A 23,822-nucleotide genomic window follows, 5' to 3' on the forward strand; every position below is an offset into this window, starting at 1 on the left:
CGTGGGCTTAGTTGCTCCAAGGCTTATGGGATCTTCCCAGATCAGGGATCAAACCCGTGTCCCTGCATTGGTAGGTGGATTCTTTACCACTGTGCCACCAGGGAAGCCCCACTTGCAGAGCTTCTGATTCAACGGGTCTGAAGTCCAACCTGAGAATCTGCATTTCTAAGGAGTGCTGGGTGATGCTGATGCTTGTGGTTCAAAGACCACACTTTTTTTTTTTTTTTTTGGCTGCCTTCCCCAACCAGGGATTGAACCCGGGCCCTGGCAGTGAGAACAATAAGTCCTAACCACTGGACCACCAGGGAATTCCTCCAGGATCACACTTTGAAAACCATTTGTTTAGAAGGAAGGAAACTAGTTTTTTCTTTTCTTTTGTTTGAGATGTTCAAAGTGTTCAGTGAAACAAGTGGGAGGAATTTGGAATGAAAACTCAGCTCAAAAGTTTCTGTGCATCTGGCATAAGAACAGAACACAGAAGCAGCTGTTTTTTTATAGCATATTTGTGTGTATATATATATGGCCTGAGATGGTCCAGGAAGAGATGTTTTCTTGTCAAAAATTTATGAATTGAGCCCAACTGAGTCCAGGGAGCTGCGACTTGCTTTTCCAAAGCTAAATCCAGTCAAATTCTGCCCCTGGAGATGAATCGGTCCTGCAGAGTGAGGAGTTTGTGCGACAAGAGAGAGGCATTGCCTTGGCTGCGCTCTAGGAATTATTTCCTGAAATAATTGGGCCCGGGCAGAGAGTGCGTGGGGGGCGGGGCAGCGGGCAGTTGAACAGATTGTAAATAATTTCAAAAAATTAGGTTCACATGTGAAATCTCTAAAGAAATCATGCACATGGCTTTCTCCAGAGTGGATATGAAGCCCAGTTTTTTGGTTAAAGGGAGGAATTCTGTACTGCCAAAAGAAAGATGGTGGCTCGTACCTTTTGGGTGTGTGCCAGGTGAGACAGTGTGAGGCAGGATATCTAGGTTCCTTTCAGCCTCAGCCTATGTTATAGCCAACTTTTCCCCTAGAGGTCTGGGCTAGGAACACCAAGCTTGCTTCGCCTCTCAATTTGTTCTTAATACAGCTTTGCACAGTGCCTAGAGTCATGTTGATTTAAGGACTAATATAGATGAATGGGTGGGTGGGTAGCTGGATGAATGTATGAATGAATATATGAATGAATGGACGAGTGGGTGAGTGGATGGGTAGACGGATGGATGGATGGATGGTTGGATGGCTAGGTGGATGCATAGATGAGTGGATGGTGGATAGGTGTTCAATAAGTGTGGATGGGTGGATGAATGGGTTTATTAATGAGTAAGTGGGTGGATGGATGGACAGTTTGATTGGTTTAGGATCCATGGATTATTACAAAGGCAAAAAAAAAAAGAGAGAAAGAAGCCAATGTGAGTAGACATTGGCCATAGCTTGACAGGCAAAGTCCCATCCTCAGTATTTTCAAGGTGAAACTCAACTCTTATCATGCTTAGTGGATTGCAACACCCAGAAGGAAACATACACAGTTCATCACACGTAAACCTAGGAGTCAAGAATAAACTAAATTAGGCCCAAGTTTTTCTCACCATGTAACAGTCAGTTCAGTTCAGTCGCTCAGTCGTGTCCGACTCTTTGCGACCCCATGAATCGCAGCACGCCAGGCCTCCCGGTCCATCACCATCTCCCGGAGTTCACTCAGACTCAGGAATATGGTCCTTATAGCTGGCCTGGACAAAGCCGGCTTTAACATCAGAATAATACTCAGTAAAGCATCAGCTTCCGCCCCTCGGGCTCTCTCCGGCCCCGCAGTGAGTTCCCTGCTCTTAGGTCCAAAGAGAAAGCGTTTTCCCCTCACAGACTGTGGAACCGGTTCCCAGAGTGGTGATGAGGGCTCATGGATCGCAGGAGGAAGATGGCCAGTTGAAGGCCCGGGACACGTCGGAGGGAAGCCAGGAACCCGTGCTACAGGCCTGGGGACCCACCGACATCTGCCAGGAGCCTCCCTCTGCCAGAGAAAATGCCGTTCTGGGCCGCAGGGTGGGACAGTGATAAGATGCCAGGCCGGGCTCCCACACCCCACCTCTGGCTGCTCCACCCTGCCTGTTACCCTGCTGCGGTGCCTCTTGTGTGGATCCAAGTAATAAACAAGCCCACGGGGACAAGCCCTCCTCGGAGAAGCCTGGGAATGCCAGCCCCTCGCCCCGCTCCGGCACAGCTGCCACCTTCAAAGAGACGTGGGCCGCCAGGGGCTTCTCATTTGCTCCTCCAGCCTTCACTCAGCGGCCGCCCCTTCTTTTCCACCTGGCCGAGCACTTAGGCCGGATGGTCCCGCTCCCTTTTGTTTCTCACGCGTCTCTTCCCTCCTCCCCCCCTAACCTCCCCCTTTTCCTCTATCCCGTCCCTTCTTCTCCTCCCTTCTTCTCCTCCCTTCCCCTCCTCTCCCCCTCCCCTCCCGCTCTCCTCTATCCCCTCACCCCTCCTCTATTCCCTCCCCTTCCTTTCCTCCCTCCCCCTCTCCTCCGCCTGCAGGGTCGCTTAGCCCCGCCTCCCTTCCCCGGAGCCTGGCACCGCCCAGCCTTGTTGGGTGTGGTCTCCTCCACCACCATCCATTAACTCCCCGATGGGGCAATGCGGAGAGGCGGCGGCGTGCTCCCCGGCTTCAGTCTGAGCCGTGAGTCCTCCAAGGCCACCCTCCACACCCGCGCTCCTTCTCCATCCACAGCCACTGGGAGGGCGCGGAGCCGCAGGGAGATGCCGGTGGGTCCGAGTGGCTGCTTGGAGCAGCACGCCTTACCCCGGGTCCCCTAAACCCCCAACTTTCTGTGCACACAGACAGCAGCCAGACGTGCACTCTTGCCCGGATCCAGTGAAATCTGGTTGCTCATTAAAGTTATCAGTCAGTCCTGATACCGAAAAAGGGTCGTTCTCGTCATCCTCAGGTCTCGGGCCTCAGAGACTTAAATGGCCAGCTGGGGCCGTCGGGGAGGACTGGGCCGCGCCACCCTCTGCGTGGCCCCTCCGAGAACCCAGAGGACCTGAGCTCCCTGGGAAACGAGGGAGGATGGCTCTGGTGGATGAACTTGTGAAACAACATCACCAGGAGCGGAGGGCCTCACTCAGAAAACCCTTCCCACCTGGGCTCACAGCAGAGTCCTGGGGATGGGCGGGGGCTCAGATGCCAGCCAGGAGTCATCTCCAGGCACATAATTTCATAATTGATGCGGCCTGCAAGAGGGTGATACAGCTGCAGCTCCATCACCAAAAGCCTCCCAGTGTCACTTGCAGATCATTTGAGCAAGACAAGGGTCCTGAGCAGGTCACTGGTGAAACTGATGACTTCTGTCAAAGTGGCTCGGGAGGCGCCACTGTGTCTCGGGTCTGCATCTCCAAGAGCCAGCGTTTCTGTATGGTTTCTTCCCAAGTGGGCTTCAAACAGGCTGGACCAGAGGGAGGTCATGAGGATGCTGGGACCAAAAGAAAGCTCTCCAAGGCCCTCATGTGAAAGTCGGCAGCTTCTGAACTCTCAAATCAGGACACTCCGAGTTTGCCCAGCAGCTAAAATCCTCCTCCCAGGCAGTCATAGGATAATAATAGTAACCGGGCCTGCATGGAGGGAGGTGTACCCTGCTCTGCAAGATGAAATCTGAGAGGGAATTGGGATCTAAGACCCCTTGTCACCTGTGTCCCAGCCCCCAGGTGGCTGCCAGCCCTGGCCAGCTGTTTCATTATTCACTTATGGGGAAGCCAGCTGGTCTGGAGATGATGGCCACTGACAGGAGGGGGTTACTGCCAGTTTCCAGGAGGAGGGGCCACAGGGAGGTCAAGAGACAGAGAGTGGGGTACACCAGGGTCAGAACCTTTACAAGGTTCCCAGGGAAGGATCGGGGAGGCAGGGGAGCCCAGCGGTGGCTGGTTGAGTAACTCCAAGGCTCTGGGACATGGGACTGGCCCTGCCCTCAGTGTGAGAGCTCTTAGAGGGGCGTTGGGGTGGGCTCAGGCTGGTTGGTTTGCACATAAAGAGGCACTCAAGTGAGTGGTTTACAGCCTCCAGGAATTAGGAACCTGGGAGAGACAGTCCCTCCGGGTCAGCGAGGCCCCAGATGTCAAAGCAGCAGAGTAAAGAGAAAAGACAAAGAATGGATACGTGTATATGTATAAATGGATCACTGTGCTGTACACTGGAAACTAACACAGCACTGTAGATAAACTACACTCCAATAAAAATAAAAATTTAAAGTAAAAAGACAGTTAATACACAGGCCAGCCCTCCTCTCCCCTCTTCAGCCCTGACCTTCTGCAGAGCTCCCCTCTGGCCTCTCTGAGTCCATGCAGCTACGCCAGCCATCTCCTAGTGAGCCAGCTGTTACAGGTCATGAACGTGCATTTGGGCACAGGAGTCAACGCCTTCTTTTCCAATGCCCTTTGGGGTAATCTTTTTGAATAATCCTGAAGGAGGTGATGTCCCCAGGTCCTCTGAAAGTGCAAGAAGGATGGACAGACATTTGGGGAGGCGCTCACGGCTCAGACTGTGCCTGTGTTTCCAGGCTGGTGTTTTACGGCGGGCATCTGTTTGGACAGTCATTAACTGCCTGTGGGGAGATCGGATGCATAAAAAGGAGCTCAGCCATTGCAGTGGCACCTCCCTCCAGGTCTCCCAAAGACACTTCAGTTCTGATCAAGGAGGGCCAGCTGGGCCTGACTGTCCACACTGCTGACTGGCTCCCAGACCACTCCTAGGAGTAAGGAGTTGCAGTACCCTTGGCCTCTCTCCAGCTTCCACCCTGGGACCCCAGAGGGCTTCAGGATCAACCCTGAGTCAGCGGGGAGCAGGCGTCCGACCTTGCTTCCTCCTCCATCCTGGTAGGCGACCGGGGCTGCGTCTGTGAAAATCAGCCCAGCCTGTTGGCTGGGCCGCCAGCTCTGAAGGACCTGAGACTCGCTGGGTCTCTGCTCTGGGCCTGATGTGTCAGCACAGACCTGCCTTCTGTCCCAGTGGCCGGGACGCTGGACCCTCGGACTCCACTGCTGCCGGGAGAGAGCAGAGGCCCTGGTGGGCTCCCAGGCAAGCCTCCTGAGCGTCCCTACCATGGGGCGGGGGTAGTTCCACAGGGCACTGCATGTCCACAGAGCGAGCTATCCGGTGGTAACTGTGAGTTGGGCGTGTGAACAGGTCTCACTGCAGGGCTGAACCTGTAGGCCTCGTCACTTCATTGCCTCTCTGGAGGGTCCCAGTTGGAAACCCTGGTTGCAACAGCAGGGACCCCTGAGTTCAGCTTTATCCAAACAGAACCGTGGGGCTCGCCTCCCTCCGCCTCCCAGGAGGCCCCAGGGACAGCACGGCCTTGTGCCTGAGTGCAGACTCCAGTCCGCAGGGAGCCCACCATCTGATCATCAGTTCTGATGTGGTTGATGGGGGTGAGGCCCAGACCACAGGATTTTTAGCCACACCAGGAGGTCCTACTATGGAGCAGATTGGGGTGCCCCTGTTTTGGCGGTGCTTGCAGGCCCCCCACCCCATCTGTGTTCCCCAGCCCCGGCTCAGCGCCCTGAAGACAGACCGGCTCACAGAGAAGCGGGGCCAGCAAGGGGCCGCGTGCCACTCTCTTGGCTGCGGGGAGGCTGTGCGGTTAAGGAAATGAACTCAGAGTCGAGAAGCATCTCCATAAAAATGATATATAGACCCATCGCCTCCCACCACCACATGGATGAATGCCAAGGCCAAGCAGCCAGCTCTGTTTTCCTTTTCTGCTCAGGCCACAGGAAGCACTGGCTTTTTGATAGCAGGGCTCTCCAGGAATGTTGTTTTGATCATTGTGGTGCAGGAAGAAGATGGAGAAGAAACCACAAGAAATGGCGACTTGATTCACGATGAGCATCCGTAGAGGGATGGCACCAGGCGCTGTCGCCTTCCCTGCCGTCCCCAGGCCACACTCAGCCCAGTCACTAGGTCACCGTCCCAGCGCCTTGGCTTCTACTGGGGCACAGATCAGGATGACGCTGGGGCTGGAGGATGAATGAGCTTTCATTGGCATCCCTGCTGGCAGACCATTATTTCCAGACTTTTTATGTGTGAAAGCTGCTGCTCTGGAATTCCAGCCCTGAGGCTCCAGGAGCTGAGGAGACCTGCTGGCTGAGGGACAGGGGTCCCTGCAGGCAGGGGGGTCCCTCAGGTGGGGTGGGCAGGTGCCCTGAGCCTCCTTCCAAGCAGCTGCTTGCAGGCCTGACTCCTGGCCCTCTGCCTCACGTCTGCTATTCTGTTTGGGTGGCAGTTAACCACCTTGGTTGAGATATTAATAATCAGTGGTTGTGACACAGAGTGGGTGTGACCAGAACACTTAGATCATGTGGATCAGCCCCGTGACACCTTCCACAGCCCTGGGTGAAGAGCAACTTCAGGGGCTTTGTGCAACAGTTCTGAGTCCCTGCCCACCACAAACTAGCTGTGCGATGCTGGATGTGCTTCTTAACATCTCAGTTCTCATTTTCATCTGCGCTGAAGACAGGTTAATCCCCCGCCCATCCCACGTGGCAGTGTTGGGGTTTATCTTCACCTCACTGCTATCTCCTGGTCCAGCTTTATCAGTTGGGAATGTAGCAGTGGAAAACCCCACTGACAAGGCTTACGTTTTAGTGGGACAGACAGACAAAATGAAATCAGCAGTCCAATGGTGTCCCATGTGAGAAGGAGACAGAAGTCACAGAGGTAAATAAGGCTGGTCAGGGGAATGAGGCAGGAGAGGCTGCAGCTTTAAATGGGGTGTTCAGGAGGGAATCACGGAGGAGGTGACATCTGAGGAGTTGAACCTGGAGAGGCAGCCAGTCAGGAGCGTGTTCCTGATGGAGGCAGCAGCTGTGGCAGATTGTGGGGCAAGATCTGAGACCAGCAGAGAGAGAGCAGGGGTGAGGGGTGGCGAGTCCTGGGAGGATCAGAGGACTGGATGGCTGGACATGGGTTTTGAAGAACCTCTAGCCTGAGGTGGAGACTGGGCAGGGATGATGAACAGCAGGGAGGCCCCTCGGAAATGTCTGGTGACGATGGCCACAGAAGATGGACAGATGCTTGCCCTGCAGGTCTACAGAGCTTCTTTTGTTTGTTTCCATGTTTGGCCTCCTGGAAGGTTCCTGGATCACCAAGTGTCCACCTGCATTCCCAGGCTCGCGGGCAGCTAGGCCTTGTGCTGGAATTTGATAGAAATGTGTGAGCCAAAGTCATGGCCAGGCTTCCTGGGTAGCTCAGCTGGTAAAGAATCCAGCTGCAATGCAGGAGACCCCAGTTCAATTCCTAGGTCCCGAAGTTTTCCTGGAGAAGGGATAAGCTACCCATTCCAATATTCTTGAGCTTCCCTGATGGCTCAGACAATAAAGAATCTGCCTCCAATGCAGGAGACCTGGGTTCAATCCCTGGGTTGGGAAGATCCCCTGGAGGAGGGCATGGCAACCCACTCCAGTATTCTTGCCTGGAGAATCCCCATGGACAGAGGAGCCTGGCAGGCTACAGTCCATGGGTTCACAAGAGTCGGACATGACTGATTGACTAAGCATAGCACAGTGAGCCAAAGGGGTGGGAGTTGTACACGGGCCTGGCCTTTCAAAGCTTCCGCAGTGCCCTCCACCCTCCACCTGTAACTCCCTAGGGTCAGGCCAGGATGGGCAGCAGTCCCTCCTCCAGTGATGTGGAAGCAAGACGATGCAGGCATAAACCTCAGCCAGCATCTCTGACACAGAGCAGGCAGTGTTCTCACCATCCAGCAAGGGAGGCAGATGCTGCTCTCTGCCCTCTGCAGGGTGCAGAGCGGTGGTCCCAAGTGGTGGTGAGCTGGGCCAGGGGAACTGGTGCTGGGTGCATGCTCAGTGAGCCACGAGGAGCAGGCAGCCTCCCCAACCCAGGATGTCTGACTTGCTCAGACATGATTTGTTATCCTGGCTATGCGTGATGTGAGGAAGGGCCATCGACATTCCACTGAGAGATTTTCCTGCCTTCTTCCTCTGTCTGGAGGCAGAGTGGGGACACAGGAGCAATAGGGCTAGGCTGTCCTCTTCCCTGAAATGAGAGCTTGGTGGCTATGGTGGGTGAATGGCAACCTGAGAGATACATCCTCCTAAAATCTGTAAGGGGTCTCAAGATGGGATTCTCCTGGATTTAGGGTGTAGAGGGCTTCCTGGAGCCTGTTGGGCTACAGTACATAGGATCGCAGAGTTGGACATGACTGAAGCAACTTAACACAGCACAGCACAACAGGGCTTTCCTGGTGGCTCAGTTGGTAAAGAATCTGTCTGCAATGAAGGTGACCCAGGTTTGATCCCTGGGTTGGGAAGATGCCCTGGAAAAGGAAATGACAACCCACTCCAGTATTCTTGCCTGGGAAATCCCATGGACAGAGCAGCCTGGTGAGCTATAGTCCATGGGGTCGCAAGAGTTGGACACGACTTAGCGACTAAACCAAACTACTGTAAATTTGACAGCTGGTGTCCTTACCAGAGAGAGGAGAAGGGAAGGCAAGACACAGACCCACAGAGAAGGAGGCCGTGTGGTGGGAGGGACGGGGCCACCAGAAGCTGGGAGAGGCAGGTGGGGTCCTCTGCTGTAGCCCCCGAGGGAGCAGGGCCTCTGGAGCTGTGGGAGAGTAAGTGTCTGTTGTTTGAACCTGGCCTGTGGTCCTTATTTATGGCAGTCCCAGGAAATGTGGGTGGCCTTAAACTGGTGTCAGGCTCAACGTTCCATGCCTCTCCACAGGGGCCCCTGAGATGGGCTCTGGATGCTCAAGCTGGAGCCCGGAGGCATCACGGCCACTCTTCACAGTCACTGTGGGTGAGAAATGGGCTTTGAGGAAGCTGGTGCCACTTAAACTGGGCATAAGGGAGAACTTCTCGGCTGAAGAAGGCCAAACAAGAGGCCAGAGGGACCCGCAGAATGAAACCCATGCTCAAGGCTGAGAGACTCCCTATTGTACTTGTCATCAAGACTTTAGCTTAAAGCACCCATGCCTGCCAAGTTACGGTGAAGGTTTGTCCCAAGAAAGCATTTTTAATGTAGATTGCAGCATTGTTTTGAATAGTGAAGGAACTATTGAAGGAGGAAGGAGGAAGATTTAAATGTCTAATAACTGGGCAACAGGAAATGAATTAAAACTCATCTTCACTGCGATCGGAAACTACAGCTCTTAGGTGTTTGGCTGAGTGGACAAATGTTTGTGAACTGATGTTACATTTCAACTATAAAAGATGACAGTTTCCAGGAGACAGTGTCTGTGTGTGGGAGGCGTGGGCAGCACCGCATTAACATTAAGAGGCTGTGGATCAATCAGGCCTGGTCATATCCCATGATCTCGTGTGACTGGCTTAACCTCTCTGACCCTCAGTATCTTCTTCTGTACAGTGGGGAGAATGTTGCCTGTGGTACCCGTCCTTCCTGGGTAATGGTGGGGGTGAGTGAGATGAACTGAGTAAGGTGCTGAGCATGTGCCTGGCACCTCCAAAATGTCTAAATTAGAAGAGGCTTAAGGGTAACAGTCTGATTGAAGAGAGCTTGGGCCAAGTTGATCAGACTGATTTGTTCATGGTGACGTCAACCTGGTGGATGGTACTAGCATTTTTCAGTGGGATGGGGTGGGATGTGATATGGTAGGATATTAGTCTAGGTTCTCCAGAGATGATAAGGACTTGGCCCACACAGTGATGGAGGCTGAGAAGCACAAGACCCACAGCTGGTAAGCTGGAAGCCCAGGAAAGCCGAGGGTATGTTTCCAACCCAAGGCTGAGGGCAGGAGAAGACCAGCATCCCAGCTCGATGACCGCCAGGCAGAGAAAAAGAACTGTGCCTCTCTCAGCCCTTTTGTACACTCAGGCCTTCAGCTGATTGGTTGGGACCCACCCACACTGAGGAGGGCAATCTGCTTTACTCAGCCCACCTACGTAAGTGTTCATCTCCCCTGGAGACATGCTCCTGGACACACTCAGAGTAAGGTTGAACCAAATATCCGGGCACCACACAGCACATAAAGTTAACCATTACATGGGAGCGGGGTCTGGGGGAGAATGGATCCATTTCTATATCGGAAATGGATCCCTGGGCTGGGGTCGAACCCACGTCCCTTACCTCTCCTACATTGGCAGGCGGGTTCTTTACCACTGGGGCCACCTGGGAAGCCCCAATACGGTATACGTATGGCTGCGTCCCTTTGCTGTTCACCTGAAACTATCACATTGTTAATCAGCTGTACCCCAATACAAAATAAAAAATCCCCCCTGCCAAAAATTTAACCATCACAGGCAGGATGGGATAGAATAGAATAGAAGACTAACACAGCCCATGCCTAGTAAGGCTGAGTTTTGTTGAGGTGAAGCAGTGCAGGAAGTAAGCAGGCATAAAAGGAGATCATGATGCAGGTTGCATCAGTGAGGGATTTTGGGGAGCCCTGTTTGTAGAGGAGCAGTTGTTTCTTTAGACTTTTCTCTAGACTGAGATTGTGTCAGGGGTGCTTGAAGCCATTGTTTGCGTAGCAAGTGCACCCTTGGATTGAAGTTATCTGGAGTGTTTTGGGTGGCGTTTGCACAGGAAGCTGCTCTTTTAAAATTAGACTGTAGGTTGGTTTTTCCAGCTCAGAGGTGGTAGAGGCAGCTGCTGGTGGTAAGTAAGCTCTCTCGGGCCAGACTCCGGGCCCGGAGCAAATGCTGAGTGGGGGCGAGGGCCTCAGGAAAGGGATAATAATGAAGTGTCAGGGTGTCAGGAAAAATCCCTCCATTGTTTAGATCGTGGAATGTGCAAAAGAAATGAGATTTGGTAGGAAATTCAGAAGGGGAAGGAGAAGGCAATGGCACCCCACTCCAGTACTCTTGCCTGGAAAATCCCATGGATGGAGGAGCCTGGTGAGCTGCAGTCCATGGGGTCGCTAAGAGTCGGACTTGACTGAGCGACTTTACTTTCACTTTTTCACTTTCATGCATTGGAGAGGGAAATGGCAACCCACTCTAATTTTCTTGCCTGGAGAATCCCAGGGGCAGGAGAGCCTGGTGGGCTAACGTCTGTGGGGTCATGCAGAGTCAGACACGACTGAAGTGACTTAGCAGCAGCAGCAGGCAGAAGGGGAGGCAAGCCTGCGCCCAGGCTTTGGTGAACCTAGCCCAAGGCCTTAGTTCTCATTGGCCTCTTCCCCTGGAACAGCCCAGGCGGCCAGGCCTCCTCATGCTGTGCCCTCGGGAGGGAAGACCTGTCCTGGGGACCGTGGGCAGGGGATGCAGGGAGGGAGGGATGGTGCCCTCGGCCCCTGGCCCCGCTCCCTCCCTCCCGGCAGTTGGGAAGGAGCGGGGCCACTACCCAGGGCCCTCGGGTGCCCCGCAGGTGTGGCAGTGTGGTGGCAGCATGGAGGTGCTGCCCTGCTCCCGCGTGGCCCACATCGAGCGCACCAAGAAGCCCTACAACAACGACATCGACTACTATGCCAAGCGCAACGCGCTGCGAGCGGCTGAGGTGTGGATGGACGGCTTCAAGTCCCACGTGTACATGGCCTGGAACATCCCCATGACTGTAAGCTGGCCAAGCTGGGCGGGGAGGGGCTGGGGGCGGGGGCAACACCTGGGGGCCTCAGGGTCATCCAAGGGCACAGCCCATCCACGCAGTGCGGGGCCTCCTGGACAGCTCCATCTCAGAAACATCATTTCCTTCACCAAGGAGAGCCTGTTTCCAACAGCTGTGACACTCGTTGGCAGCCCCCTCCACCACCACAAGAGCTCCTTCACTAGATATTATGAGCCCCTGAGAGGCTGCAGCGGTGGCACTGAGGAGAGAGCTCCCCCAGGGCGACCACAGCCCCTCCTGGGACGCACAAGCATCCCTCTTGCCCTGCGGAAGCCTCTCATGTCAGTTCTGCAGGAGTCCACAGTGATATGATGACCCCATGCCTTGCACACACGAGTGTGCACAGCTGATGAGTGGCAGAGTAGGCATGTAACTCGGTCCTCCACAGGACCCTGTCACGAGGGTCTCAGGCCTGGGGATGGCGGCTTCTCTCATGTGTGGTGTCTGCAGCCGATCCACCCATCCTGCGGGGAGTGGAGGCAGGAGGCCCATGCCAGGGGTCTGCCTGCTGCTGCTGGCCAGAAGCAGGAGCTGGGTGTGAGCCAGAGGGTCCTAACCAGTGCCTGGGGGGCAGGGCAGCCTGAGAAGGGGGCTTGGGCATACGTGTGTGTGTGCACCTGTGCATGCATGTACATACATGGGCATGTATGTGCTGAGGACAGGCTCTCCTTGTCCCCCAACCCCGACCAGCTGCAGAACCAGGCTTCACACACAGGCTGCTTCCTTGGACACAGGAGGATTTGAGTCTCTGGGGATAGACTTGTCCTGGGAACAGTTTTTTTTTTAACATCCACCCACAGAAAAAGCTTGATCTTCTATTAGGATCCACACACACATATAAGCTCACATGCGTGTGTGGATTTTTAGCTGTCAAAAGATAGAGCTTCATGTGTATAACAAAAAAGTTAAGAAGCAACAATTATCTTCATTATATGCAAAATGTCCTAGTATTTTAAACTTCACTGGAACCTTCTGAATTGAGTCAGATCACAGCCCAGCATCTGGTGACATCTCTCAGGGCCACTCGCACCTGCATCCAGCAAGAGTCTGCCCTTCTCTCCAGGCCCTCAGGCAGTCCTTAGCTGGCATCAACGCCTCAGGAAACTGGGCTTAGGGAGCGGGCTTCCTCTAACCCACCCATATCCCCCACCTGTCACTGAGTGCCAGGGGCTCTGGGACCACCCTGAGCTTCAGTGTTTGGCTACAAGGACTCAGAACTCAGGAGAGCTGTCATATGGGAGTTGGGGTTTGTTATGAAGAAAGAACAGACAGTGCTGAATTCTCCCAGCAGCAGCGCATGTAGGGTGTCACCAACCAGGGAAGGTCAGCGTCTGGAGTTTATGAGGCTCACGTGCACGTGGCTGATGTCTGTGTGCCTGGACTTGGTCTCAGGTCCCTGCAGAGGTCAAGCTAATGCCCACAGCAACCCCCATAAATCATCCTGTAGCACAGATGCCCTGGCCCAGCCCAGGTAAACAGCAGTACTCAGGATGTTCTAAGTTACCTCCCCAGGTGAGTGTGCAGGGCATGACAAGCAAACCAGGCCTACACACGCCACCAGTGGCCGATGGAAGACCAGGCCGGTCTCCAGCGGGACCTGCTGCAAACAGGCCAGAGACGCCAGGCCTTTGCCATCAGCCCCACTGCCCTGGACCTTGCAGGATCCTGGGAGGGCAGGAGGCTCCCAGACAAGGAAGCCTGAGGGCGGGGACGCTCCTGGAGGGGTGCCTGTAGGTCCCGCAGCTCCCCCACCCTGGGTCGTGGCCTGGGTTGTTGGGGCTCCGCACACCCCAGCGCCTGCCCTGCCTCACTTCCGGCCTCACAGAACCCAGGCGTGGACTTCGGGGACGTGTCCGAGCGGCTGGCCCTGCGCCAGAGGCTGAAGTGCCGCAGCTTCAAGTGGTACCTGGACAACGTGTACCCGGAGATGAGGACGTACAACGACACCCTCACGTACGGAGAGGTACCGCCTCCGCGGATGGCTGGCACCCCGCACCCCGCCTCCCAGCTCCCTGGCCTGTCCCTGTGTGAACGTCCATGGACAGCAGCCGGCAGAGCACACAGGCACAGTCACACGCCAGTGTAAGAGCTGCATGGACACACACGCGTGCCTGCCACCGCGGATCACAAACTAGATTCGGAGACACGTGTGTATGTGTGTACATGTGCCGCATACATGTGTTTACACATGCCCACATGCACATGCGTGGATCCATGCAAATGCATATACATGTGTAAGTCTGTGGGCTTCCCTGGTAGCTCAGCTGGTAAAGAATTCACCTGCAATGCAGGAGACCTCAGTTTGATTCCTGGGTTGGGAAGATTCCCTGGAAAAGAAATAGGCCACCCATACCAATATTCTTGGGCTTCCCTGGTGACTCAGACGGTAAAGAATCTGCCTGCAGTGTGGAAGATCTGGGTTCGATCCCTGGGTTGGGAAGATCCCCTGGAGGAGGGCGTGGCAACCCACTCCAGTATTCTTGCCTGGAGAATCCCCATGGACAGAGGAGCCTGGCGGGCTACAGTCCATGTGGTCGCAAAGAGTCGGACATGACTGAGCGACTAAGCAAGCATGCACGTGTAAGTGTACACGGACACAAAAGTACACATTTGCACACAGTTTTGCTCACATACATACATACAAAGAGCTACCCCACACATCTTCCCCTCTGTACACAGACCCCATCCATCGAGCATGCTCTGCATGTTACAAATACTTGTTGCCAAGACAAAATGACATGTGAACATGAGCAGACACGTGCAAAGGCCTGCACATGGAGGTGGTCACACGCACCACCTTGTTCGTGTGCCGCCAATACCTGCATGTTGAGAGCACAACGGAAGGACCCAGAGACGCACCAGGAGGGGCACCAGTTGTGGGAAGACCCTCCTGTCTGCCCCAGCCCCCACATGCATGGCCATACCCGCCTCTCCTTAAAGCCAGGAAGAGCGATGTGTTCCTGCTCTGTTCTGTGCTGGGGGACAGACCTCTCCCATGTCTGTCACCCCCAGCAGGGCAGCCCGGCTTGCTCTCAGGGTGGAGTCAGGGTTGGGCAGAGTAGGAGCTGCAGGAGTCCTGAGGCTCAGAGCTGCACACAGGCATCTCTTGCATCTCTCAGCCACGCAAGCCTCTAAGCAGGCCCAGACGGGAACTGTGGGAATAGCAACACCCCACTACCAACCCTACCACTGTTAATGGGAGGAGCTGCAGTCATATAGCCAAAGACCTGAACTTGGGGAGGCCATTCACAGGAGCCAGCCAGTCCTCAGCCAGCCCACTGGCCAGAGTGCCATCCTCCCCTCCCCCTCCCCTTCTTCCCTTCCCCTCTCATCCTGGGAGGACTACCCCTTCCTGAGACTGCTGGCCCTGGGCAGGGGACGGGTGAGTAAAGCCCTTCTATCCTGCTTTGGCCTTTGGGTCCTTGTGATGGGGCTTCTCCTTTGGCTTCTGGTCGTAGGTGAGAAACAGCAAAGCCAGCGGCTACTGCTTAGACCAAGGAGCGGAGGACGATGACCGCGCCATCCTGTACCCCTGCCACGGGATGTCCTCCCAGGTAGGGAGGATGGTGATGTCTCTCAGGGACCACAGCCCAGACCATAGCCAGAAGTAGTGCCCAGGGAATGGGGTCAGGCTGGCTGGGGTGTCCTGATGCCACAGTGGCTGAGTTCAGGATAAATTAAGAGCAAGAGCTTTGGTGCCAAACAGGCCTTGAGCAAATCACCCAACATCCGTGCCTCAGTTTCCCCATCCATTGGATGGGATGATCATGGTACCTACTTCTCAGGCTGCTGTGTGGACTGAAGTGGAAGATGAAGGTGAACAGTGGCCACAGGGTAGACAAGCCCAGGCAGTATCACATTAACCACCAGTTCTTAGAGCTGAACACCTGCCAAACCATGCTGCAGCTCAAAGTCACCTGGAGGGCTTTAAAAACATCCATGCCACTGTCCAGAACCCAGGCCAGTGGAGTGTGCAGGCTCCAGGCTGCAGGTGGAATCAATGGGTTCAGGGGTATGGGACAGCTTGTAGGAGAAATGCTTTTTCTCAATGAGTGTTGAGTGTTCTTTAAAATTAACCCCCAAAATGACAATTGGCCCCCTCGAAGCTCTCTGAATCTGTACTCTAGGACATCCATAGATGCTGACGTGTCCACGCAGCTGCCCAGGGGTGCTTTGCGGATGGGAGGGACCCCTGAGCCTATAATGACAACAGAGCACACCTCTCTCCCTCCCACCCTGCCACCTCCTCACAGGACCCCTGATGACATTGGCCCATCGAGATGCTAATGTAGCCTCCAGGAAGAAATCCACTTGGCTGGGCCCATCAGACACAGGAGGGGAGTCCTCTGGCTGGCACAGACCCTAAGTGGGGGGCCGTGTCTTGTGGGGTATCTTTGGACAGCTCTGTTTGTCTGCTCCCTCGAGGGGAAGCAACACAAGGTAACAGGAGGACGTGGTCATTTCCCACTGAGCCCTGCTGTGGAGAGAAGCAGTGCAGGGCCGGCCTTGAGGTTTTTGGTGCAGGGACTCGCGTGGCTGGGTGAGGGGTGGGTGTTCCAGCGACCCTGCTCAGTTCCCCAGGGAAGCCCTCTCCACACGAGAACCCTGGGGCAGCCAGCAGAAGGGGCCTCACTGCTGCTCGAAACGGAGTGGAGGTGGAGGCAGGTGGATGGGGGAGGCCATCCCACGTGGCCGAGCCCCACGGAGAGATCTGATGGACCCGTGTCCACAGCCAGGCCAGACACACTCGCAGTGATTTCTTCTTTGCAAACATCTTCAGTCTGTTTGGTCTCCATGGAGGCTGTTAAAATATTAAGGGGGACAAGCTATATCCCCAAACCCCAATCCCCAGCTTTGTTAGTGTCCTGGGGCCACCATGATGAAGTACAGCCAACTGGGCACTGGCTTAAATGACAAACGTTCATTATTCTCTCAGCTCTGAAGACCAGAAATCTGAAATTCAGGTATGAGCAGTGTTGTGCTCCCTCCTGAGGTTCTAGGGACATTCCCTTCTGCTTCTAGTGGCCCTTGGAGTTCTTTTCTTGTGGCCACTTCCCTCCAGTCTCTGCCTTCATTGGCACACGGGTTGTATGGCCTGTATCTTCATCTTCCCCCTCCTTTCTCCCGTGTCTCTGTCTTCTCTCCTTATCAGGACATCAGTCATGTTGGATTAGGGCCACCCTAACCCAGTATGGGGCTTCCCAGGTGGCTCAGTGGTAAAGAATCCACCTGCCAGTGCAGCAGACCCAGGTTCGATCCCTGGGTCAGGAAGATCCCCTGGAGAAGGAAATGGCAACCCAGTCCAGTATTCTTGCCTGGGAAATCCCATGGACAGAGGAGCCTGATGGGCTATAGTGCATGGGGATGAAAAGAGTAGGACACCACATAGCAACTAACCCACAACAAGAAGCCCAGTGTTACCTCATTTTCCCTAGAGCACTTTGGCAATGACCATGTTTCCAAATGAGGTCATATCCACAGGTACTGGGAGGTTAGGACTTCAACATGACTTTGGGGGGGCTACAGTTCAGCCTATGACAATTGTTCAGTCACCCAGTCATGTCCAACTCTTTTCGACCCCATGGATTGCAGCATGCCAGCCATCCCTGTCCTTCACCATCTCCCACAGCTTGCTCAACCTCATGTCCAGCGAGTTGGTGATACTATCCAACCATCTTGCCCTTTGTTGTCCCCTTCTCCTCCTGCCTTCAATCTTTCCCAGCATCAGGGTCTTTTCTAATGAGCCAGCTCTTTGCATCAGGTGGCCAAAGTATTGGAGCTTCAGCTTCAGCATCAGTCCTTCTAATGAATATTCAGGATTGATTTCCTTTAGGGTTGACTGGTTTGATCTCTTTGCAGTCCAAGGGACTCTCAAGAGTCTTCTCCAACACCACACTTCAAAAGCATCAATCCTTCAGCACTCAGCCTTCCTTATGGTCCAACTCTCACATCCATACATGTCTACTGGAAAAACCATAGCTTTGAATAGATGGACCTTTGTTGGCAAAGTAGTGTCTCTGTTTTTTCTTCTTTTTAAAAAATATTTATTTATTTGGCTGCATCAGGTCTTAGATGAGACATGTGGGATCTAGTTCCCTGACCAGGGATCAAACCCAGGCCCCCTGCATTGGGAGCTCGGAGTCTTAGCCACTGGACCATCAGGGAAGTCCCTGTCTCTGCTTTTCAATGTGCTATCTGGGTTTGTCATAGCTTTTCTTTCACGGAGCAAGTGTCTTTCATGACTGCAGTCACCATCTGCAGTGATTTTGGAACCCAAGAAAACAGTCTGTCACTGTTTCCATTCTTTCCCCATCTATTTGCTGTGAAGTGATGGGACTGAAGCCATGATCTTTGTTTTTTGAATGTTGAATTTAAGCCAGCTTTTTCATTCTCCTCTTTCACTTTCATCAAGAGGCTCTTTAGTTCCTCTTTGCTTTCTGCCATAAAGGTGATGTCATCTGCATATCTGAGGTTATTGGCATTTCTCCTGGAAACCTTGATTCCAGCTTGTGCTTCATCCAGCCTGGCATTTTGCATGATGTACTCTGCATATAAGTTAAATAAGCAGGATGACAATATACCTGTATAGCCTGTAACAGTGACCATAAAGAAATCCAGTTTTGGACCAAAATCTTCACACCCGCAGATGGTTAGTCAACAGTCTTCAGCTAGTGGACACAGATGAATGCATGGACCCTTCATGGTAGGGCCCAGCCCTCTGTCCTCTGTCCACCGTACTGGTTTGACCAGTGTGCCTGAGAAGGACACAGGGCAGGTGTGTCCACCTCCACATAGGCACGGGACCCCTCCTAGGCTGGACTGGATAGCCTGGGGGTCATTTAGAGGCCCTTCCTTTAACTTGTAAGGTTTTATTCTGATAATTTTCAAACATCCAGAAAAGTCTTAAGATGACCAACCACACACTCATGGGATCAGCAAACAGCAGCCTGCCAGTCAAAGAATGGTTTTTAGCTTTTTAAAGGTTTATGGATGGAAAAGAAGAAAAAGAACATGCGACAGTGTCCACAGAGCACGCTTGCTTGCTCCCTGACCTTCACAGACACGGTTTTCCACCCCTGATCCAGATGCGATGGTGTTCAGACTGGGCTGTGTTTGCATCATGTACTTTTTTCTGAGTCACTTTAAAGCACACTGCAGACGTTGAATCCTTTCACCTCTGCATACGTCAGGTGCATGCTCAGTCACTCAGGTGTGTCCATTCTTTGCAGTCCTATGGACTGTCACCCACCAGGCTCCTCTGTCCATAGGATTTTCCAGGCAAGAATACTGGAGTGGGTTGCTATTTCCTCCTCCAGGGGAATCTTCCTGACCCAGGGATCGAACCCACGTCTCCTGTGTCTCATGCACTGAGCCACCTGGGAAGCCCCTCTTCTCTTCTGAATCTCCTCGTTTAGCAGCTAATCATCCTGCCCATTTTCATACAGTTTATTTACTACTCTCCTTCCTGGAATAACATCTCTCCACTCCCTATTTTCCCTTTGACTTTATTTCTTCAGTACTTTGTTTTATTATATTGCAGGGTTTGTTTTTTGTTGTTGTTTGTTTTTGTAAGTTGCCTTCAGCCCTCTGTGGACCCAGACAAGTGCCTGTGAACCTTTTGTTGTCCTGGGCTGGACTTTGAGCTTTTGGACTCCTATCTGGCAACTTCAGTCACATTAGACCCAGCACCATATTGAGCACACAGTAGGTGTCTAATTCTTGCCTGACTGGCAGTTTGATAAACATCACTTAACCCACTCCCAGCCAGTGCTCAATGACGGCCCATTCACTCACAAGTCTGGATTATTGAAATCCTCCCCTCAATCCCTTCTACTGGGGCATGTGACCCACCAGCTCTCAGGAGAGCCCAAGTAATCTGAGGGTGAGATCCCAGAGTCGATGCTTCCTGAGGATGCATTTCTGAAAAGTATGTGGCTTCCCCACAACCCAGCAGCAACGCTCTACAGTCACCCATGCCCCTCTCAGCCCAGTTCGCTCCCCCAGCTGGGTGTCTGAGGCAGGGCCAGGGGAGCCGCTGGCCAGAGGCACAGGAGTGGAGACTCCTCCTTAGTGCAGAGCAGCCTCCTGACCAGACCCTCCGGCTGTCCAGTCCTCCATGGGCACAGGGATGGGCCATCAGCTTCACCCACCCTGCTGGCCCTCCTGAACACTGACCATGCTCGGCTCCACTGAGTCCTTACCTGCAAGGCTGAAGCTACAGGTAGCCCACTTGGAGCTCTTGCTGGACATTTCATGGGCTGCAGGTCCTAGATTCAAACCTCCTCAACATCAGAAAGTTATCAGAGAAGGGGCATGAGCATATCTGTGATCACCTGTCCCCAGACAAAATGACCTGAAAGGGCCACTTTGGTCATAAATCTGCAGCAGGGCCTGTCATCTGCACAGCATCACCCAGGCCACCTGGCAGGCTGGCGGAGCCTTCTCTGAGCTGCTGTCAGCTGGCTGTTCTGGGGTCTTGGGCCCTCCCCACGTAGCCTCCACCCCCACCCCATCGGGCTGCCCCAGCCTCCTCACTGCAGAGCAGCTATCCCATTAGCAAGCTACAAGGAGATGCCGGAGGTGTCCTGAGTGTTGACACCTTGCCTCAGAGTCGATGGCACCATTTCTGCGATGTGCACACCACCCCCCCACACACACACCCTCCGCAGGAGGACTTGGGAGAAAATGTGCGCCCCACGCTTGATGGGGGTGTCAGAGTCGCAGGGCCATGTGAAGGTGCAGGGGAGGTGGTGTTCTATCAGATTGTACTGGAAAATACAGCGGTGTGTTTGTGTTTGTGTGTGTGCGCACGCCCGCGCTCTTATGTGAAAGCAAACAAGAGAAAGGCAAGGAGAGAAGCACAGTGACTTCTGTGCGCTCAGCGCGCTCTGCGTGCGGTGCCCTAGGGTCCTCACGGTAGCCCTGCCAGACAGGCACTGTCATTATCTGCTCACAAATGAGGAAATCGAGGCACAGAGAGGTGACGTGACTTGCTCAAAGCCACACAGCCCAGGCGCGGAGGAATCTGGAGCACTGGTTTCTTCATTAGCGCACAGATGTTGCTTACCTGGTGTTTGGCAAATAACGTGACCTGGGATCGTAAACTTGGGGCTGCTTGTGGTTCAAGGGGAGATGGGTGGCCTGCGCAACCGTGGAACCCTCTTCCTCCGAGGTTGAAGGGCCGGCCCCACGGAGGGTGGGGTCCACGTGGAGCTCAGGGGAAGGGGTCCGAGGCGGTCCTCCTTGGGGGATTTGCAGTAAGAACGGGGCTGGGGGCGTGGGGCCACCAGACACGATCTCCCCTGCATCCCGGGGCTCAGCGCTCTTCTTGGAGGGCCAGCCCTTCCCCCGAAGGTTGGCTCTGGTGACTGGGCTGGCCCCGCCCACCAAGCCCCACCCTTCCCCGCCCACGATGCCCCGCCTACCCCCTTCAGGGCCTAGGGCCCAGCCCTGCGCAGGGCCACCTTGTGCCCATGCACTTCGCTCTCATGGCCTCTCCCCAGCTGGTGCGGTACAGCGCCGAGGGCCTGCTGCAGCTGGGCCCCCTGGGCTCCACCGCCTTCCTGCCTGACTCCAAGTGCCTGGTGGATGACGGCAGGGGCCGCACGCCCGCCCTGAAGAAGTGCGAGGATGTGGCCCGGCCCGCGCAGCGGCTGTGGGACTTCACCCAGGTCAGCAGGCTGCTGGGACCCCTGGGTCTCTGGCCAGCTCGTGGAGGGAGCTGAGGGCAGCGGGGGCCGAACTTCAAGGCCCAGGGGGGCTGGATCAGCTGGTCCCACATGAACCCCCTCCATAGACGTTAGGGGATATGCTGGCAGTCAGGGTCAGGGAAGGGCTGGCTGGTCCCAGCGCCCTGGCTGCCTCTTCAGGGCCTCGCTGCCCCACACTGCTGACTCCTCCAGCCTCCTGGAGGTTGGGGGAGGGTTTTGGCAGAAAGGGTGGGTTCTGAGTGCCCCAGCTGCTGATTGAGTGGGACCGAACTGGACTTGCCCGGAGATTTGTTGAGGGCAAGTGTGCTAAGTTGCTTCAGTCCTATCGACTCTTTGCGACCCCATGGATTGTAGCCTGGCAGGCTCCCCTATCCATGGGACTCTCCAGGCAAGAATACTGGAGTGAGTTGCCTTGCCCTCCTCCAGGAGATCTTCCCAACCCAGAGATCGAACCTGTTCCTGCTTCTCTTAAATCTCCTGCATTGGCAGGCGGGTTCGTTACCACTACTGCTACCTGGGAAGCCCCAGAGATTTGTTGAGATTGACCCAACTCCTCCCAAGCAGGAGACCCTGGGACAGACATGTGCACAGTGCTCTCTGGGGGCTCCCGGTTACAGCAGGAATGAGCTGTCACTGTGTCACGTAGAGTCAGTGAAATCAGGGTCCCCAGGAGGCTGGCTTTGGGGCTAGGACAGTGAGGTTCAGAGTGCATGGAAAGGACCTGTCTGGAGGACAGCGAACAGAATATGAGCCTGGGATCTTCAGGTTTAGGCTAGAGCCCTTGATGTTGGGAGGACCAGAGGGCCTGCAGAGGTGGCCAGTGGGTAAATCAGACCTGCCAGGGGTCAGGGGAGGATATTGGGGGGCAACGCCCATCTCAAGGGCCCTAGAGTCCATTGTTTTGATCATTCCTGGGGCCCCAGGAGAAGAGAGGTGGCTGTTGGGAGGCAGTGTTGGAGGGCAGACAGTCAGTGGGGCCAGAGGGATGGAGACAAGAGGGCTGGGAAGAGGCAGGACCCTGACACTCAGGTGGCTTTGGCATCACCCCCACTTCCGGGAAGCTCTTGGGATGGGACCCGTGGGCTCACTGGGTCTCCCTCCCTCGCAGGGCGGCCCCATTGTGAGCAGAGACACAGGCCGGTGCCTGGAGGTGGAGATGTCCAAGGATGCCAACTTTGGGCTCCGCCTGGTGGTGCAGAGGTGCTCAGGACAGAAATGGACCATCAGAAACTGGATCAAGCCAGGGCGGCACTGACCCCCAGCCTCACTCTGCGCCCCCACCCCAATGAAGAGTCCGAGGACCTGGGGCAGGTGTGGAGCCCTCCCACTCAATCCACCACTTGAACCCAGAAGGCCTTGGTCGTCCCTGCACCACCTTGGGTACTGACTTCTCCATGGCTGCTGGCGGGCCCTGTCACCTGGGACCCAGGGACCTCCCTGTGCTCTGGAGGCCGATGCCGGGACCAGCCTCCCTCCAGGAGCGCGGACCCCCCTCAGCTGGCGGCTCTGCCTGAGCACGTCAGCTGACAGCCAACTCCAGCTCCAAATCACGTGCCTTTTCTACGGTATTCCTGTCCAGCCGCCCGCGGCCACTTCTTCTGCATGTGCTGAGCCCCTGTCCATCCCTCAGGCAGAAATAGCCCCCTGTGAACTCTGAGTTCCCAATGTCTCCAGCCCTGGGTGGGGCTGCCCCTGTGACTATCTCTACCTAAACCCTGGCTGGTGAGGGGAGCGGGGCAGCAGCAGCTGTGGTGACATCAAAGACAACCCCAAGGGCAGTGCTGGGTGAGGAGGCGGCTGTGACTGCTTTGGTCCAGGAAAGAGCGATTAAACAAACATACAGACCTGATGTCTCGTCCACAGGAACTAGTCAGCAGTCCAGGGAGGGACCCCTGTTCTAGCGGCTAACCCAGGGTCAGGCGCCTTTTCGTGTTACTCTAAGGCAAGGGTCAGCAAATGATAACCCATGGCCCTTTGCCTATTTTTATAAATAAAGTTTTATTGGCACATGGCCACACCCCTCTGTTCATGTATTGTCCACGGCGGCTTTCATGCTCCAGGACCAGAGCTGAGAAGCAGCACACCCCCCACCAGGGCTGTCCTAAGGCCTCCAAGATGCCCTCTTGGGCAAGAGGATGCTTCATGATTGCACTTAGAATTGCAGGACACTGGGAGGGAAACTGGACAAAAAGTCCTGGCTGTCTCTTTCCCCCATCAGGCCCAGTGCCAAGTAACAGTCCAATTCTAGCTGCTAACCTCCTTCCCGATGATGGGAGTCTTCAGCTGTGCATCAGTGAGGGGCCGCAGGGCAGGCTTGGCTCACTTAGCCATGGAAATGAACAGCAGATGAGATGCCAAGCTGCTGAAAGCCAACCAACTGTCTCCTCCCACACAGAGGGTCTTCTGGGGATGGAAGTTGGGGGCACCATCAGTGTCTTCCTAGTTTCTCCCCATTCTTTTCTTTTGTTTTTATTCATTCATTTATTTTTGGCCATGCTGGGTCTTCACTGCTACATGGGCTTGTCTCTAGTTGCAGCGAGCAGGGGT

General features: G+C 54.7%; 1 protein-coding gene across 2 annotated transcripts in view; it reads left to right on the top strand.

Moving 5' to 3' along the window:
* GALNT9 (polypeptide N-acetylgalactosaminyltransferase 9) overlaps positions 1–23,292 on the top strand; it is a 114,943-nt gene extending 91,651 nt beyond the window's left edge. For both annotated transcript variants that reach the window (XM_005217645.5, XM_010813818.4), the window contains 5 exons: positions 11,329–11,514; positions 13,391–13,528; positions 15,024–15,119; positions 21,069–21,236; positions 22,384–23,292. In XM_005217645.5, coding sequence (XP_005217702.1) covers positions 11,329–11,514; positions 13,391–13,528; positions 15,024–15,119; positions 21,069–21,236; positions 22,384–22,530 — 735 coding nt within the window. In that variant the 3' untranslated portion in view covers positions 22,531–23,292. The remainder of the gene's footprint in view (positions 1–11,328; positions 11,515–13,390; positions 13,529–15,023; positions 15,120–21,068; positions 21,237–22,383) is intronic.
* Positions 23,293–23,822: the final 530 nt, after the last annotated feature.

This window comes from Bos taurus, chromosome 17, assembly GCF_002263795.3.
Source record: "Bos taurus isolate L1 Dominette 01449 registration number 42190680 breed Hereford chromosome 17, ARS-UCD2.0, whole genome shotgun sequence".
NCBI lineage: Eukaryota > Metazoa > Chordata > Mammalia > Artiodactyla > Bovidae > Bos > Bos taurus.